Consider the following 19,504-nt stretch of genomic DNA (forward strand, 5'->3'; position numbering starts at 1 on the left):
AAAATCTACACATTTGGTATCGCCGCGTTCAGAATCGCCCAATCAATTAAAAAAAAAGTATTAACCTGATCGCTAAACGACATAGCGAGAAAAAAATTCGAAACGCCAGAATTATGTTTTTTTTGTCGCCGCGACATTGCATTAAAATGCAATAACGGGCGAGCAAAAGAACATATCTGCACCATCATGCTATCATTAAAAACGTCGTCTCGGCACGCAAAAAATAAGCCCTCAACCGACCCCAGATCATGAAAAATGGAGACGCTACGAGTATCGGAAAATAGCACAATTTTTTTTTTTTTTTTTTTTTAGCAAAGTTTGGAATTTTTTTTTCACCACTTAGGTAAAAAATTACCTAGTCATGTTAGGTGTCTATGAACTCGTACTGACCTGGAGAATCATAATGGCAGGTCAGTTTTAGCATTTAGTGAACCTATCAAAAAAGCCAAACAAAAAACAAGTGTGGGATTGCACTTTTGTTTGCAATTTCACCGCACTTGGAATTTTTTTCCCGTTTTCTAGTACACGACATGCTAAAACCAATGATGTCGTTCAAAAGTACAACTCGTACCGCAAAAAATAAGCCCTCACATGGCCAAAATGACGGAAAAATAAAAAAGTTATGGCTCTGGGAAGGAGGTGAGTGAAAAACGAACACGGAAAAAGGAAAAATCCCAAGGTCATGAAGGGGTTAAAGAAATGTAGACATAAAATCCATAATTGCAGTTTTGTTTTTTTCATGCCACCTTCAAACACAAAAAAGTGTAATTAAGTCAAAAAGTCGTACATAATAAACAATGGTGCCAATTAAACTACAGCTTGTCCCAAAATAATTCTTTGTCTCAAAATAACCTTTTAGAACATGACAACAAAATTATTATTTTTTTTCAAACAGTGCATTTATGGTACAGGCAAAAAAAAAAAAAAAAAGACGCTAAATACGTATGGTGGCACCATAACTGTCCTGGCCCGCAAAATTAAGTTAATACAACTAAGTTAATACTATTTTTGCAGTATAGTAAATAACGTAAAATTAAAAATGTAGAACAATGGCAGAATTGCATTTTTTTTATTTCCATAAACAATTGAAAACATTAGTTAATAATTACATATACAAGTAAAACTAATAGTTATAGCTTACAGTGAAAAACCCCAAGGTAGAATGTGCTTCTTCGATAAACTCATAATAAGTCAGTGGTAATGTTAAATATCCAGTTCCAAAGGTTGATATGTTGTTGTGTTACCTAATGCTTTTTGGAATACAGATTCATAATTGCACACAAACCCCCCAAAATGGGCAAGACAAAATTATTGGCACATTTCCAAAATTGTGGGTAAACAACTTTGTTTTCAATCATGTGATGCTCAATCAAATTTGGCAAGAAACAGGTCTGGGTAATATGAAAATCACACCTGAAATCAGATAAAAAGGGGAGAAGTTGACTCAATGTTTGCTTTGTGTGTCTGCCATTAAGCATGGAGAACAGAAAGAGAAGAGAACTGTCTGAGGACTTGAGGTGCCAAAATTGTTGAACAATATCAACAATCTCAAGGTTATAAGTTCCACTCCACAGATCTTGATGTTCCCTTTTCCACAGTGCGCAGAATAATCAAGATGTTTACAACCCATGTCACTGTAGCTAGTCTCCTTGGATGTGGACGGCAGAGAAAAATTGATGAAAGGTTGCAACGCAGTAAAGAATGAAGGGTGGATAAGCAGCCCCAATTAAGTTCCAAAGTGTAAAGCTGTCCAGCAGGCTCAGGGTGTATCAGTGTCAGCCTGAACTAGCCGTTGACATTTGAATGAAATGAAACACTATGGTAGGAGACCCAAGAGGACCTTGCTGCTCACAGAGACATAAAAATTTAGCCTGCAGTTTGCCAAAATGTACATGCATAAGCAAGTATCTTTGTGGAAAAGTGTCTTGTGGACAGATTAGACCAAGATGGAGCTTTTTGGTAAAGCACATCATTCTACTTTTCCTGTTCTTGCACATTTTTCCTTTACATTCATTTTACTATTTACATAATTTTACTATTTACTGAAAACAGAATGAAGCCTACAAAGAAAAGAACATAGTACCTACAGTCAAATATGATCAACGTTCAAAGATGTTTTGGGGCTGTTTCGTTGACATAGTCACTGGGTGCTTGACTGTGTGCAAGGCATCATGAAATCTGAAGATTACCAAAGGATTTTGGGTCGCAATGTAGTGCCTAGTATCATAAAACTGGGTTTGTGTCCTAGGTCATGTATCTTCCAGCAGGACAATGACCCCAAACATATTTTAAAAATCACCCAGAAATAGATGGAAACAAAGAGCTTTGTTCAGAAGAGGCCAGCAATTAATCCGGATCTAAATCCCATTGAACACCAGTGGAAAGATTTTAAAATTAATGTTGGTTGAAGGCACCCTTCAAATATGAGAGACATGCAGCAGTTTGCAAAAAAGAGTGGTCCTAAGTTGGGAGGTGTAAGAAGCTTGTTGATGGTTATAGAAAGTGATTAATTGCAGTTATTTATTCCACAGTATGTGCAACCAAATTTTAAATTGGGGGTGCCAATAAATTTGGCCTGTCCATTTTTGGAGTTGTGTGAAATTATGTCAAATTTTCCCTTTCTTTCTATTTTTTTGTGCTGTTCCAATATACAAAGGAAACAGGTCTATAACAAAACATTTGTGATTGCAATAATTTTCTGGGAGAAATACTTCATTTTCTAGGATAATTTCAAGGGTGCTAAGACTTTTGTCCATGACTGTATTTATTATTAACTACCTGTACTACCCGGCTTTGCCCGGGTTAATAACTGCTTTTAGCAAAATAGAATGTGTTAACAGAAGTTTATTCTGCATACAAAAACCACAAAACAAATAGATAGAAATGTAATAGTCTGTTACTGGCAGTTTCTATATCCTCTCACATAGCGGTGATGTGACTGACATCAGCCTTTCCACCAATACACCCTAACTAACATGCCATTACCTCACACAAGCTTTGTAATACTGAGAATGTCCTTTGTTGCCTATATTAACTAATCAGAGCTCAGATTAATTAACTGTAGCAAACTAGAAGCTGAGCTGTGATTGGTTGCTATTGGCAGCCTGATAAATCCCCAGCCAACAGGAAGCCCTCTCCCCTGGCAGTATATATTAGCTCACACATACACATAATAGACAGGTCATGTGACTGACAGCTGCCGTATTTCCTATATGGTACATTTGTTGCTCTTGTAGTTTGTCTTCTTATTAATCAGATTTTTATTTTTGAAGGATAATACCAGACTTGTGTGTGTTTTAGGGCGAGTTTCATGTGTCAAGTTGTGTGTTGAGTTGCGGTGTGGCGACATGCATGTAGCGATTTTTGTGAGATGAGTTTTGCGTGGCGACATGCGTGTAGCAACTTTTTGTGTGTCGGGTTGCATGTGACAGGTTAGTGTAGCAAGTTGTGTGCAGCAAGTTTTGCGCATGGTGAGTTTTGCGCGTGGCGAGTTTTATGTGTGGTGCGTTTTGAGTATGTGCAAGTTTTGTGTGAGGCAACTTTTGCATGTGTTGCAACTTTTGTGCATGTAGCAATTTTTCCGCGTGTGCAAGTTTTGAGTGTGGCGAGTTTTCCATGAGGTGAGTTTTGCACGTGTGGCGAGTTTTGCGTGAGCATAGTTTTGCATGTAGCGAGTTTTGCATGTGGCAAATTTTGCGCGTGGCTAGTTTTGAGTGGCGACTTTTGTTTTTTGACTTTTATGTGGCGAGGGTGGTGTATGTGTGGTGAAATGTGTGCTGAGGGTGGTATATGTGTTCAAGCACGTGGTAGTGTGTGGCGCATTTTGTGTGTGTGTTCATATTTCCGTGTGTGGTGAGTATCCCATGTCGGGGCCCCACCTTAGCAACTGTACGGTATATACTTTTTGGCGCCATCGCTCTCATTCTTTAAGCCCCCTTTGTTCACATCTGGTTGGTGTCAATTTGCCTCCAACACTTTTCCTTTCACTTTTTCCCCATTATGTAGATAGGGGCAAAATTGTTTGGTCAATTGGAACGCGCGGGGTTAAAATTTTGCCTCACAACATAGCCTATGACACTCAAGGGGTCCAGGCGTGTGATTGTGCAAAATTTTGTGGCTGTAGCTGCGACGGTGCAGATGCCAATCCCGGACATACACACATACACACACACACACACACATTCAGCTTTATATATTAGATTGTATACATATCTTATTCATACTGTGTTTTAAATTGTTTTCCCTTTCTCTTGTATGACATGACTTTACTTTTAATGAGTCAATAAAACAAAAAAGTTCAAAAGAATGCCAAGAGTGTGCAAAGCAGTCAACAAAGCAAAAGGTGGCTACTTTAAAGAACCTAGAATATAAGACATAATTTCAGTTGTTTCACACTTTTTTGCTAAGTATATAATTCCACATATGTTAATTCATAGTTTTGATGCCTTCGGTGTGAATGTACAATTTTCATAGTCATGAAAATACAGAAAAATCTTTAAATGAGAAGGTGTGTTCAAACTTTTGGTCTGTACTGTATATAACACCATTTATTCAATGGTACTGTACATGAGGGATGAGACCAAGACAAAATGTTTTTGAAACGGATGGCTTTAAAACTGCATGGCATCACAAAGGTGAGGAGTACAAAAAAAAAATGCATGGTGCCTACAGTGAAACATGGTCTAGGCAGTGTTCTTATGTGGGTCTGCAAGAGCGGTTAGTGTCCGGGAGCTACATTTTATTGATGGTATCATGAATTCACAGATGTACTGCTCTATTTTGAAAAATAAGATGCGATCATTGATGGTATCATGAATTCACAGATGTACTGCTCTATTTTGAAAAATAAGATGCGATCATCACTCCGTTCCTTTGGTAGGCTTGCACCACTTTTCCAACATAATGATCGAAAACACACACATAAGGCCATTGTTGCATTTTTGTACAAAAGCGGGGTAAAAGTGATTTAGTGGCCAAATAGTTCTGGTGATCTGAAATCAATTGAACACCTTTGGAAAATTCTGAAGAGACAAGTTGTCATCACTATCCATTCAACATCGAGGCACTAAAAGAGATCATTCTTGAAGAATGCAAAAAGATGTTGCAATATGTCACCAACTTGTTAATTTAATGACAAGAAGATTTGGCGCTGTCCTCAAAAATCATTAAAGTCATACAAAATACTAGTAATTAGTAATTTTTGAGATGGGGTGTATCCATTTTTTAAACTAATTGAGTAAAACTGAAGATCTAGAAATTAAAGTTATAGTATTAGGCTGTGTGCACACGTTGCTGTTTTTTAGCATTTTTTCCCCCAATAAAAACGCTATAAAACCGCAAAAAAACCGCATACAATAAGCATCCCATCATTTAGAATGAATTCTGCATGTTTTGTGCACATGATGCATTTTTCTCCGCGAAAAAAATGCATTGCGGTAAAAAACGCAGCATGTTCATTAATTTTGCGGATTTCCCACTACAAAATGCATTGGGAAATGTCCGGAAAACAACGTGGCAAAAACGCATGCAGATTTCTTGCGGAATTCCTGCAGAAAATTTCAGGTTTTTCTCAGGAATTTTCTGCGAGAAATCCTGAACGTGTGCACATAGCTTTAACCTTAGTTTCATGTTGGGGGTTAAACAATTTCAAAACTCATTCTTGTCAAAATTTTGGAAATTGTTCTAGTTTTCAGGGAGATACTGATTAAAATGTTACATTTCAAAGGGGATGTATTCATTTATGCTGAGCACTGACATACTGACTGATGAGTTGACATTTGCTGTCTTAGACGACTGGAGGGGGAGAAACTACAGAGACAGACACAGACATGCTTAAAATGACACTACAATTCAGTAACATTTTTCACATTTTGAAGAGTAAAAAAAGGTTCATACCCTGCATAATTTTGCTCATGTCTAATAAGATTTAACTTTTGGATTAAACAATTTTCACTTTCTGAACATGAATATGACTTCTTCCTTTGTGAGTTTTCTGATGTACAGTAAGAGCTGATTTAATGCTAAAACATTTCTCACAATCTGGACATGAATATGGCTTTTCCCCTGTGTGAATTTTCTGATGTCTACAGAGATCTGATTTCCGTCTAAAACAATTTCCACATTCTGAACATGTAAATGGCTTCTCCCCAGTGTGAATTCGTTCATGCACAACAAGAGAAGATTTAATGCTAAAACGTTTCCCACATTCTGAACATGAAAATGGCTTCTCCCGTGTGTGAATTCTCTGATGTATAACAAGATTGCATTTTACTTTAAAACATTTCCCACATTCTGAACAAGAAAAAGGCTGTTCCCCTGTGTGGATTTTCTGATGAATTACAAGAGCAGATTTAACACCAAAACGTTTTCCACATTCTGAACATGAATATGGCTTCTCGCCAGTGTGAATTCTCCGATGTGCAACAAGATGCGATTTCTCATTAAAACTTTTCCCACATTCTAAACAGGAAAATGGCTTTTCCCCTGTATGACTTTTATGATGTCTAAGAAGACATGACTTACGGGTGAAACATTTCTCACATTCTGAACATGCAAATGTTTTCAGCCCTCCATGTATTCTCTTTTTATGTGTAACAAGATTTGATTCACTGCTATAAGTTTTCGAACATTCGGAATACGAAATTGACTTCTTTGCAATAGTTTTTTGAACTTCATTTTCCGTTCTGTGGCTTTTATTTTGCTTAACCAACTTTGATGATTTATAAGATAGGAACTGTTCAGAGGGATCAGACGATAGATCTTCGCTGTGAAGGGCTGATGGTGTATCCGAAAACAAGGCATGCTCTTCATATGCATCTTGTGTGCTATCATAATCCTCTGCTTCACAATCTGAAGATATCACCAACTTCCTGATACAATCATCTGCCAAGAACAAACTGGATTTTAATTATTGTCAAATATTATAAGTATAGGCCAATTTGAGGCTCTTAAATAAGCACTGATAGACTATATACAAGATGTTCCATGCTCATTTATTGGCCTGTTTATACAATCTGCCAAGCAGCGATGGGACACAACGATCACTAAAACAAATGGTCTGTCCCCACACAGTTCATGTTATCGCAAGCAAATCCCATGTTTAAACAGCGCTATGATATTCCAATAGCAATGATTTTTTTTACCATCATTAACCATCCGATCACCTGACAAATAAGTGTTTTGATTGTAAGGTGATCATCAGCTTGTTTACACAGGTGGATAATCAGGTTGAGCATTTCTACGAATTCTAGTCTGATGATTATCTACTTCTCTAAAATGACCAGTTATGGGTCTATTTTATTTAACAGCCTTCAGCTTGATCTTGAGTCACAGCGACTTGATGGATGAACGTTCTATAGGTGATGATGGATTGCAATGATCCTACCAATAAATGTTTTCTTGCATAGAACCCCATGGGTCTAGAAAAATATTTTATTCTCATGGTTTACACGCTTGCTGGCTAGAGTAAGGAGCAGACAACTGAGGCTGCGTTAACCACAAAATATGTTTTGTCAGCCTCCTTTGCCACTACAATTAGAACATAATATCTAAGAGACAGATTTTATAACAGTCTTACAGCAGTGATATGGTGTTAATGTATGATCTCAATCAAGAAATGGTCAAATTCTAGATCTGCAAAGTAAAATGTGTTTACAGTAAAGCTACATTCAGCAACGCAGAGGTGCCTTGTTTTATGATCGCCTGCTGTGTCTTTTCTTCTCTATCTAGCCCAGACCACTATAAAGACTTCTTAGAACTATAACTCTGCACACAATTTCCTCAGTCTTCTGCTTTCCTAATGCCTCTCAGAACCCCCTAAAAAATAATAGTGCCTCCCTTGGTGGGGCACGAGTACTATATTGAGAAGAAGTGATGTTGCTTCGACAATAGAGTTTGTGTGAATCGATTCGCAGGACATGGTCAAGTGGCCAGTTCCATAATCTGTGGCTGTCGGACATGAGTCCTGCAATCATCTAATACCTCCCGTCATCCACGACTCTTATTTAGATTAGCTGGCCTGATTTATAAAAAGAAGAGCCCCAGATGCCATGAGGTGGCTTTCAGTGCTAACGTCTGAAGGCCACAGATTACTGATCTGGTTGAAGGACCAGGTCCTGCAAATTAATTCCTATAAACGCTATCTGACAATAATACCTTCTTTAATGCCCAAAAATCATAGTTTCCTTTTTTGTGCACCCAAAGTTATAATACTCCCTGCAAAGATAGAGGTATACAGCAAAACCTGCAATCTATAATTTTACTTTTTTATGCCCTTGTTGCCTGACAGTGCAACATGTGGAAGCACACATATCATGAATCCTTCACACTTGTCTGCTTCTTCAAATTAAGATGTTAATGAGTATGAGACTGGGGATGAGGTTACTACTTACCTGGCACTTCATCTGTAAGAACTTCTTCTTTACACTTCACATCACTCAAGTTTGTCTCTGAAGCATTGATATTTGTTATATCTTCACCCTGTAACAAATATTGTAAAAGTCACAGACAGATGGAGAAGTCACATCTACATACATGGTCAAAAACCCACAATGGTCACAGAAATCAATGGTCACAGAAATAACTTGAAATAAAAATCTATGATAATGAACAAATGAAAGTCAGACTGCTTTTCAACCACGCTTCCACAGAATTTAAAAAAAATATAACTCATGAAATAGGCCTGGACAGAAATGATGGTACCCTTAATATTTTGTTGCACAACCTTTTGAGGCAATCACTGCAATCAAACAATTCCTGTAACTGTCAATGAGACTTCTGCACCTCTCGACATGTATTTTGGCCCACTCCTCAAGAGCAAACTGGTCCAGTTGTCTCGTGTTTGAAAGTTGCCTTTTCCAAACGGCATGTTTCAGCTCTTTCCAAAGATGCTCAATAGAGTTTAGGTCAGGGCTCATAGAAGACCACTTCAGAATAACCCAATGTTTAGCCATTCTTGGGTGTTTTTAGCTGTGTATTTTGGGTCATTATCCTGTTGCAAGACCCATGACCTGGGACTGAGACCAAGCTTTCTGACACTGAGCAGCACATTTCTCTCTAGAATCCCTTGATAGTCTTGAGATTTCATTGTATCCTGCACAGATTCTAGACTCCCTGTGCCAGATGCAGCCCCAGAACATAACAGAGCCTCCTCCATGTTTCACAGTAAGGACAGTGTTCTTTTCTTGATATGCTTCATTTTCCGTCTGTGACTATAGAGCTGATGTGCCTTTCCAAAAAGTTCCTTTTTTGTGTCATCTGTCCATAGAACTTTCTCCTACAAGCTTTGTGGCTTGTCAACATGTAGTTTGGCAAATTCCAGTCTGATTTTTTTAGGATATTTTTTTTTTCAACAATGGTGTCCTGCTTGGTTGTCTCCCATGAAGTCCACTTTGGCTCAGATGACGACGGATGGTGCGATCTGACACTGATGTTCCTTGAGCTTTAAGTTCACCTTTAATCTGTTTAGAAGTTTTTCTGGGTTCTTTTGTTACCAATCGTATTATCCGTCTCTTTGATTTGTCATCAATTTTCCTCCTGCGGCCATGTCCAGGGAGGTTGGCTAGAGTCCCTTGGATCTTAAATTTCTGAATAATATGTGCAACTGTAGTCACAGGAACATCAAGCTGCTTAGAGATGGTCTTATAACTTTTATATTTAACAGATTTGTATAAAACAATTTTCTCCTGAGACAACTCTTTCCTTCGCTTCCTCTGGTCCATGTTAAGTGTGATACACACCTTGTCATCAAACAGCACAGTGAGTATCTGTAGCCCTATCTTCAGGCCCACTCACTGATTCCAAGATTGTAGACACCTGTGATGCTAATTAGTGGACACAGCGTGATATAATATGTCCCTTTTGTCACAATATTTTCTGGGGTACCATCATTTCTGTCCAGGCCTATTTCATGAGTTTTATTTTATTTTTTTTTTAATTCTATGGAAGCATGGTTGAAGAGCAATGTCTGACTTTCATTTGTTCATTATCATTGATTTTTTTTTTAGCTATTATTACCTTGGTCAGATTCAAGTTATTTCTGTGACCAATGTGGGTTTTTCTGTCATTAAATGAGGGGTACAACAATTTTGACCATGTGTGTATAATGATATTATGATGACCCTTCCCATAACACAAGTATAAAACATACAATACTGGTGGATAAAACAAGACAAAACACAAGACCTTAATAGCCATCTACCTGATGATTCGGAGGAACATTGGGATTTTCTTCTGAACAGTCCTGGGGGAAAAAGGGACTGGGAGATCTCTCAGGTGTTGTCCTCTTACTGGATAGAACTGGAGGAAACACATACAGGGACTGAATTCATTCTTTACATACACATAATTATAGGCCGTGTGTATTTAGTCCTGTCTATTACCTGGTGATGTGAGGGGCTGGGGAACCTCCATCATGACGTCCTTGTACAGATCTTTGTGTCCTTCTAAATATTCCCACTCCTCCATTGAGAAATAGATGGCGACATCCTGAGACCTAATAGGAACCTGACACATACAATGATACCGTCACCCCCCAATTCCTTCATAGCGTTACTGTATAATGTCCCAACATTCCCAGCAGTGTCACCTCTCCAGACAGCAGCTCAATTATTTTGTAGGTGAGGTCTAGGATCTTGTGGTCATTGATGTCCTCATGGATCAGAGGGTGAGGCGGAGGCCCAGTAATTGGGCTCAGGGGTCTTCTCCATCCCTCAGATACAGGGGCCTGACAGCGCTCACTTGAGTTCTTCTTCACTACTGTGTAATCCTGGTTATGGAGAGACACATTAATAAATCTCACTACAGACATTTCCATAATCCTCACCTCTCCAGTTCTGTCCATCTGTTATTCCCATAAAAAAGAATGATGTAATGTGACATCATCAGAATCTCTCACCTCTCCAGTAAGCCGGAAGAGGATCTCTAGGGTGAGGTGTAATATCCTCTCTGCCATCTTCTCCTTGTCCTTATCCATACTTGATGGGCAATCAGGAAAATTCTCATATACTAGAGCTCAATTGAGTGGATCAAATATAGTAGGGACCTTAGAGGGTAAAAGATGGAAAATCATGATGGATCCCATGTAATAATATAATTATTGGAGATAATAAGGGGAAAACATATGAGGAGATTTAACGTGTAGGTGATGTAGTCTCTTTTAGTATCAAGTGGAATACAAGTTTAATTTCTTCTCATGGCAGCTCCTCCATGATTGAGAACAAAAGTTGTTATATCTTCACATGAAAGCAACAATTAATCATTGGTCACAGTGGTGTTTATGGCACATATGGAGACCATCATGAGCCAAAACCATTACATCATATATTGTGGCATCACTGCTGCAACCAAAATTGCAGTTGGAGTGATGACCCACATGTAAAATAAAGATAAAAACTACAGGGGCACATGTCTTAATCATTGAATGCGGGTTTTTCATGTAGTCCCATTGGCACAGGTATATAAAATCCAGCCCCTTACCATTCAGGCTACCTTTACTAACGTTTTGCCATAACAGCTCTTTCTAAAGAGTTCACTGAATTCCAGCATGAACCTTTAACAGGATGCCAGTTGATTACATTTCTTCCATCCTAAATATTTTACCATCACCTATGAGTGATATTATGGAGAAGTGGAAGGAACTGCAGCAACTCAGCCACAAAGTGCCACGTAAAGTTAAAGCAAAGTCATCGATTGCTGAGGAACAGATACTGTACATTGTGCATTTAGCCTAGGGACAGTTGCAGGAACAGGGAGAGTGATAGAATAAAGGCTTAAGGCAGGGCTGAGTGTATCACAGTCCATTTCTAAATATATAGGTGCTGCACGTGACCAGATTTTCTACTTTTGTTGGGGGTGGGGGTAGGGGTGCAAAAATTTTGTTGTCATAAATAGAGTATTACATGCTTTGTGCTACATTTCTGTGATACATAACACTCCCAAAAAGAGTTAAAAATTTGTTGTGTATTCTATTAGTCATCCATATAGTGTAACATGATTAGTGGGAGACAAACACAGAACTACGCGAGACTTTCAAGTGAGTGACAAGAGCAATATTGGACCTAGAGAAAGCTGGCACAACAGCAGAGGTGGTAGGAGCCTGTGGTCTAGATCTGGCCACTTTCCCAGAACCACTAAGTCCCAATCCAAGACCAAGGGGACAAGGAGATGAGCCAGGGTTGGAGAAATCCTATCTGGTCCGCTAGACGAAAGGTACCGACAGTTGGCAAACGGCGTGGTCGTTACGTACAACCGGCAGCTGGGAAGGGGGTCCATTGAAGAGTTTAGAACCTGTCATCACATTTTGTTCAACCATTGGGCAGTAGAGACGGAACACTTGCTCCAAAGGCTGCAAGAGCTGGCGACCGGAACCAGGGTCATGTTCCTCAAAATGGAGGGGCAACATCACTGGTATGTGGTGGGTGTGATGCCAGAAGGAAGGGAATAGGATGAATTCTTCTTGAGGAATGAATGGGCCTGGGAGGGGCTTCTTGAGAAAAAAAAAAAAGCGCAAAATATATCTGGATTCAATTACTCATCCATATACCATTACATGCTTCGGGGTAAATTTCGATGGTATCTAACCCTCAAAACAATTTTTTTTTCAGTCTTAAATTGTTCATCCATAGAGTATTATGTGTTCTGGTATATAACACTACAAAAAAGCACTGAAACATTTGTCTGGATTCAGTTACTAATCCATACTCTAGTCCATGCTGTGTGGTACATTTCGTTGGTATATAACACTACAAATAGCAGTGAGGAATTTTTCTCGATTCAATAACTTATCTATACCGTTTTACATGCTTTCTGTTACATTTCGGTGTTATATCAAAGTCCAAAAAAAACTTGAGCAAATGTTTATGGATTCAATGATTCATACATGTTGTCACAATCCATTTTTGGATTCGTGTCAGCTCTGGTTCCACTATGATTTAAATTAAGCTTTTTTCCTTTCAGGACCAACAGGGGTTAATATCAGTTTCCCTCGCTGGCAATCTGTTGTAACTGCAGGGTTGTTAGGTCAGCTGATTTGGGTTGTGACCACTCCCACCATCCTTTAAATAGTCACCTGATGCATCAGCTGACTGTCTGTGATAAAGCAATCTACAGTGACCAAGCCTGGAGTCATCTTCACCAATTCCATCTTGAAGGAGCTATTTTTTTTTTTATCCACCGAGGTATGATGAGTTAAACATGCATATTTTTCCATACCAGAAACACATGACTATATGAATACGAATATGAATGTCCTACATTCACTTTTGACCTCTTATCAAGCCTTGCAATATGACTTAATATAAAAGCCAAATCAGAATCTCAATTTGCAGACACGGTGTTTCGGGGTATTGCCCTTTGTCTGTACAAAGTATGAAATCTGATTTGGTTAGGTGAGAGACTCTGGACTGAGGTCTAAGGGGTAAAGTTTCTCCTTGTGGAGAGTGGCCCTGGCATGCAAATGTCAAGAGGCTTATTTGCCATGCCGTGCTCCTCTGGGAAACTGAAAATGCAAATTACATCTTCTGAGAGAGAAAGAAGACTAGAACTATAAAGTCATACCTGTTGGAAGCAGTGATCCTAAAGATAGTTTCTAGCCTAAGAATTTAACCTCAGCTATAACGGACTAAACTAGAAATGAAAGAACTAAGATGGGATTGGGTTTTGCTGGTTGAAGCTTTTTGCTGTTTGGGGTGAGGGGGGAAAACATTTATACAATGTACATCACTCTGATCACTGTTGTTATGTTTTCAGCTGTACTTGGATGAAAAAAAATGTGGGGCAATATGTTCTGAGGAGGGAAAATGTCTGGAAGAATGAGAGTGGCGAGTTGGAATGTCAGGGGCTTGGCGTCTGGTGTGAAATGGCAAGCCGTGTTTAAGTTTTTGTGTGATACCAAGCCGTCAGTGATTTGCTTGCAGGAAACTCACATGGTAAAAGAGAGAACACATTTTCTAGCCAAAAGATGGATACAGGCAGGATATCATGCCACATATTCAACATATTCCAGGGGGAGGCAGTATTCTCATTTGTGCTGGGTTACCTTTTGAGTATCATAAAGGGATTACAGACCAGACGGGTAAATTTGTATGCCTACTTTGTAAATTGTATGGATCCTTGATGTGGCTGGTCTCACTATATAATCCACCGCCATATTGTGGGAGACTGCTCTACAGAGTTCTAGAGATAATGGAAGAAACCCCTGGGGTACCATTTCTAATCGTGGGCGATTTCAATAACATTCCAGACACATTGGGACGGGTAGACGGGAGACGTTGAGACCGGGAGTTAACTGGACACCATTTGGAGCAGTCCTGAAAGAAACTGCTTTGCATGATTTATGGAGGATTTCTCATCCTGTTTCTCTTCCTCCTTTGCATCTTTGTCAAGAATTCACCTGGCATTGGGCAATACTCAAATATTGGGCCTTGTTGGGGAAGTAACATACATGGCTAGAACTATATCGGATCATTCCCCCATGAGTGCGATACTTGAGGGAGTGGGCTCTGCACTTGCTAGGGGGTGCATGTGGAGGTTGAATCTGTTCTGGTTACAACTTATTGACCTGGATGGACATATAGGGGGTGATATTAGAGAATACTTTAGAATTAATGCTGGGAGGCTTCGGTTTTGATGGTTTGGGAAGCTATGAAGGCTTATTTTAGAGGGCTCTGCATTAAAGGGATATCCTGTGTAAAAGCAAAAACTGGCAGGAAGGATCAGATGTGGATTAGAGAATTGGAGGAAGCAGAGGAGGCACTAATCAATGCTCAGTCCCCGGAGGCACAGGCAAGGTTGAAAGAAGTGCAGAATAGGGTGTGTCACATGGCAATGAAAGCAGCAGAACGCAAGAAAAGGTTTCAAAATATTAAATATTTTGAGAAGTGGGATAGAGCGGGCAATCTTCTTTCTAGGATAGTAGCAGCACAGAGAGATTCTACACATATAGTCACTCTAAGGGTAAAGGATGGGCGAGACTGGTAGTAGGGCAATTTTGGAGGTGATGACGGAGTTTTATTTGGATCTTTACAAATCACATGTGCAGCCATCGGAGGAGGAGATGGATGGTTATTTGGCGGAGGTACAGCTCCCCAGACTCTTGGCGGATGATCAAGGGCTTCTTGAGGAGCCATTTAATTTGGAGGAACTTTATGCTGCTCTGGCCTCTATGCCTCATAATAAAGCCCCGGGGGGAGGGGGGCTGGGGATGGGATCCCGGGGGAGGTATATAAAAAAAATATAAAGAGACGCTTCTTCCTGCCTTGCTGGATATGTGTGATGTTGGTTTGGTGGAGGGGGAGTTGCCACGGTCCATGCGAGAGGCAAAAATTGTGTTGCCGGAGCAGGGTAAGGATCCGGTAGACCCAGTCTCTTATTGTCCAATCTCGCTATTGACAACAGATGTTAAAACCCTGGCCAAGATGTTGGCTAACCGCCTAAATAAGGTGATAACGACAATAATACGTAGGGATCAATCCAGGTTTATGCCCAATAGTTCTACAGCACATAACCACATAACTTTCTCAATATGCAGGCAAAAGCAGATAATGTGGGTCGAAGGGTTGTGGTGTCTCGGGACGCTGGTAAGGCATTTGATAGTGTGGAGTGGAGGTATTTGTGGGCGTTCCTGAGGGCTACGGGTTTTTATGAGAAATTTAAAAGTTGGGTGCAGCTGTTATACGAGTCTCCGAGAGCTAGGGTTTAGGTGAATGGTCTTTTGTCTGGGGATTTTCCCTTGTATAGGTGAACGCGACAGAAGTGACCTTTGTCTCCTCTGCTGTTTGTGACTGCTATAGAGCCCATGGCCGCGGCGATACGGAGGGATAGGGGTATAAAGGGATATAGATATGAAAGTCACGAAGAGAAGAAAGCTCTGTACGTGGACGATGTATTATTGTTTCTGGAAGATGAGCAGGAGTCTTTGAGGGTGGCTATGAATCTCATTACTAAATTTGGGGCTCTTTCAGGTCTATCTATTAACTGGGACAAATCTGTGTTGCTGCCCCTGGATGTGGCGGCTCCTCTGACAGTGGATTCTGTGATTCCCTTACGGGTGGCTCATGAGTTTAAATATTTGGGTATTGTAATCTCAACCAAGATGGAGGATGATTTATTATATTGCGTCCCAATGTCAGCATATGGTGGGCTGGGGAGAATCTAGCCAAAATACATCAGCTGGGATCATCACTGAATATATAGTGCGGAAGGGTCCATTGTTCGCTAGTTTGGAAGCGGGTAGATTTAAAATGAACCCAGAAAGATTCCCAACTATAGTCATGATGGGGAAAGTTTGGCAGAAAATTAAACAGTGGAGGGCGGTGACAGAATTAACGTGATATGCGTCAATCTGGTTTGACCCTAGAATGGTGAAGCTCATCAGATCGCGGGGGTTTGGCCAGTGGAGGCATATTGGCATTTGGTTCGTGTCTCAGTTATTTGACGTTGGCGTTATCAAAACATTCGAAATGCTCAGGAATGAGTTTCCTTTGAGCCAGATAAGCAAAATTAGGTGTCACGTGTGGTTCTGCAGTTAGATAGTTTATTCAATCTCATAGGACCTCGGAGGAATTCGAGGGGGTTCATCACTTTGATGTACAAGGGGCCTGTTGGACACTTTATTATTATGACATCCATTAATGTTGAGGGAAAAATGGATGGCAGATCTGGGTCCCTGACAGGAGTCTCAGTTGGAGTCCATATTACACTATATTCCCAAGGTTTCTTTAAGTGAGGCTAAAAGGGTGTCACAGTTTTATTTAGTCTATAGAGTGTACAGGACTCCGTTATGGATGATGAAGGCAGGAGTGAGAGGAGACTCAAAATGCCCAAGGTGTTCTGAGGAAGGAGCCTACTTTATACACATGATGTGGTCGTGTTCTCGCATTCAGCCCTTTTGGGTGAAAGTGCTTAATCTGATTCAAGAAGTGATGGAGGTAAATACAGTGCCTTGCGAAAGTGTTCGGCCCCCTTGAACTTTTCAACCTTTTCTCACATATCATGCTTCAAACATAAAGATACCAAATGTAAATTTTTGGTGAAGAATCAACAAGTGGAACACAATTGTGAAGCTGAATGAAATTTAGATTTTGCTTTATGTTTGGGATCATTGTCTTGTTGGAGGAAAAATCTCTGTCCCAGTCTAAGGTCTTTTGCAGACTCCAACAGGTTTTCTTCAAGACTGGTCCTGTATTTGGCTCCATCCATCTTCCCATTAATTTTAACCATCTTCCCTGTCCCTGCTGAAGAAACGCAGGCCCAAACTATGATGCTGCCACCACCATGTTTGACAGTGGGAATGGTGTGTTCAGGGTGATGAACTGTGTTGCCTTTATGCCAAACATATTGTTTGGCATTGTTGCCAAAAAGATCGATTCTGGTTTCATCTGACCAGAGCACCTTCTTCCACATGTTTGGTGTGTCTCCCAGGTGGCTTGTTGCAAACTTTAAACGACACTTTTTTGGATATCTTTGAGAAATGGCTTTCTTCTTGCTACTCTTCCATAAAGGCCAGATTTGTGCAGTGTACGACTGATTGTTGTCCTATGGACAGACTGTCCCACCTCAGCTGTAGATCTCTGCAGTTCATCCAGAGTGATCATGGGTCTCTTGGCTGCATCTCTGATCAGTCTTCTCCTTGTTTGAGATGAAAGTTTAGAGGGACGGCCGGGTCTTGGCAGATTTGCAGTGGTATGATACTCCTTCCATTTCAATATGATCGCTTGGACAGTGCTCCTTGGGATGTTTAAAGTTTTGGAAATCATTTTGTATCCAAATCAGGCTTTAAACTTCTCCACAAAAGTATCACGGACCTGCCTGTTGTGTTCCTTGGTCTTCATGATGCTCTTTGTGCTTCAAACAGAACCCTGAGACTATCACAGAGCAGGTGCATTTGTACAGAGACAGGTGGATTATATTTAGCATCATTATGCATTTAGGAAAACATTGGATCATTCAGAGATCCACAATGAACTTCTGTTTTCTGCACTGAAAGTAAAGGGTCCGAATAATATTGCACGCCCCACTTTTCAGTTTTTGAATTTCCACAAAAATTTAAAACAACCAATAAATTTCGTTCAACTTCACAATTATGTTCCACTTGTTGTTGATTCTTCACCAAAAATTTACAATTGGTATATTTATGTTTGAAGCATGATATGTGGGAAAAGGTTGAAAAGTTCAAGGGGGTCGAATACTTTCGCAAGGCACTATATGGGCGTAACCTGCTGACTTGTCTTTTGGGATATATGGATGATATTGCTACGGATGAATGTGGGAAACTGGCTATTGCAAGATTGCTATATGCTGATAGGAAGCTCATTGCGATGCATTGGTTAGATGAAAAAACACCAGTCAAAAAATAGTTTGTGAACAAAATGTTATTGTCCTCATGGAAAGGAATACAGTTAGGGCCAGAAATATTTGGACAGTGACACAATTTTCGCAAGTTGGGCTCTGCATGCCACCACATTGGATTTTAAATGAAACCTCTACAACAGAATTCAAGTGCAGATTGTAACGTTTAATTTGAAGGGTTGAACAAAAATATCTGATAGAAAATGTAGGAATTGTACACATTTCTTTACAAACACTCCACATTTTAGGAGGTCAAAAGTAATTGGACAAATAAACATAACCCAAAAAAAATATTTTTATTTTCAATATTTTGTTGCAAATCCTTTGGAGGCAATCACTGCCTTAAGTCTGGAACCCATGGACATCACCAAACGCTGGGTTTCCTCCTTCTTAATGCTTTGCCAGGCCTTTACAGCCGCAGCCTTCAGGTCTTGCTTGTTTGTGGGTCTTTCCGTCTTAAGTCTGGATTTGAGCAAGTGAAATGCATGCTCAATTGGGTTTAGATCTGGAGATTGACTTGGCCATTGCAGAATGTTCCACTTTTTGGCACTCATGAACTCCTGGGTAGCTTTGGCTGTATGCTTGGGGTCATTGTCCATCTGTACTATGAAGCGCCGTCCAATCAACTTTGCAGCATTTGGCTGAATCTGGGCTGAAAGTATATCCCGGTACACTTCAGAATTCATCCGGCTACTCTTGTCTGCTCTTATGTCATCAATAAACACAAGTGACCCAGTGCCATTGAAAGCCATGCATGCCCATGCCATCACGTTGCCTCCACCATGTTTTACAGAGGATGTGGTGTGCCTTGGATCATGTGCCATTCCCTTTCTTCTCCAAAATTTTTTCTTCCCATCATTCTGGTACAGGTTGATCTTTGTCTCATCTGTCCATAGAATACTTTTCCAGAACTGAGCTGGCTTCTTGAGGTGTTTTTCTGCAAATTTAACTCTGACCTGTCTATTTTTGGTATTGATGAATGGTTTGCATCTAGATGTGAACCCTTTGTATTTACTGTCATGGAGTTTTCTCTTTACTGTTGACTTAGAGACAGATACACCTACTTCACTGAGAGTGTTCTGGACTTCAGTTGATGTTGTGAACAGGTTCTTCTTCACCAAATTAAGTATGCAGCGATCATCCACCACTGTTGTCATCC

At 40.0% G+C, this 19,504-nt stretch overlaps 1 protein-coding gene across 1 annotated transcript in view; it reads right to left on the bottom strand.

Annotated features, from left to right (window-relative positions):
* The window catches only part of LOC138666607 (zinc finger protein 585A-like), a 112,436-nt gene that overhangs the window by 33,387 nt on the left and 59,545 nt on the right, over positions 1-19,504 (bottom strand). The window contains exons 8-14 of the mRNA XM_069754803.1: positions 12,241-12,484; positions 10,895-11,004; positions 10,586-10,765; positions 10,380-10,503; positions 10,199-10,296; positions 8,391-8,478; positions 6,112-6,882 (exon numbers count right to left, since the gene is read on the bottom strand). Of these exons, the coding sequence (XP_069610904.1) occupies positions 6,112-6,882; positions 8,391-8,478; positions 10,199-10,296; positions 10,380-10,503; positions 10,586-10,765; positions 10,895-11,004; positions 12,241-12,484 (1,615 nt within the window). The remainder of the gene's footprint in view (positions 1-6,111; positions 6,883-8,390; positions 8,479-10,198; positions 10,297-10,379; positions 10,504-10,585; positions 10,766-10,894; positions 11,005-12,240; positions 12,485-19,504) is intronic.

This window comes from Ranitomeya imitator, chromosome 2 (assembly GCF_032444005.1).
Source record: "Ranitomeya imitator isolate aRanImi1 chromosome 2, aRanImi1.pri, whole genome shotgun sequence".
NCBI lineage: Eukaryota > Metazoa > Chordata > Amphibia > Anura > Dendrobatidae > Ranitomeya > Ranitomeya imitator.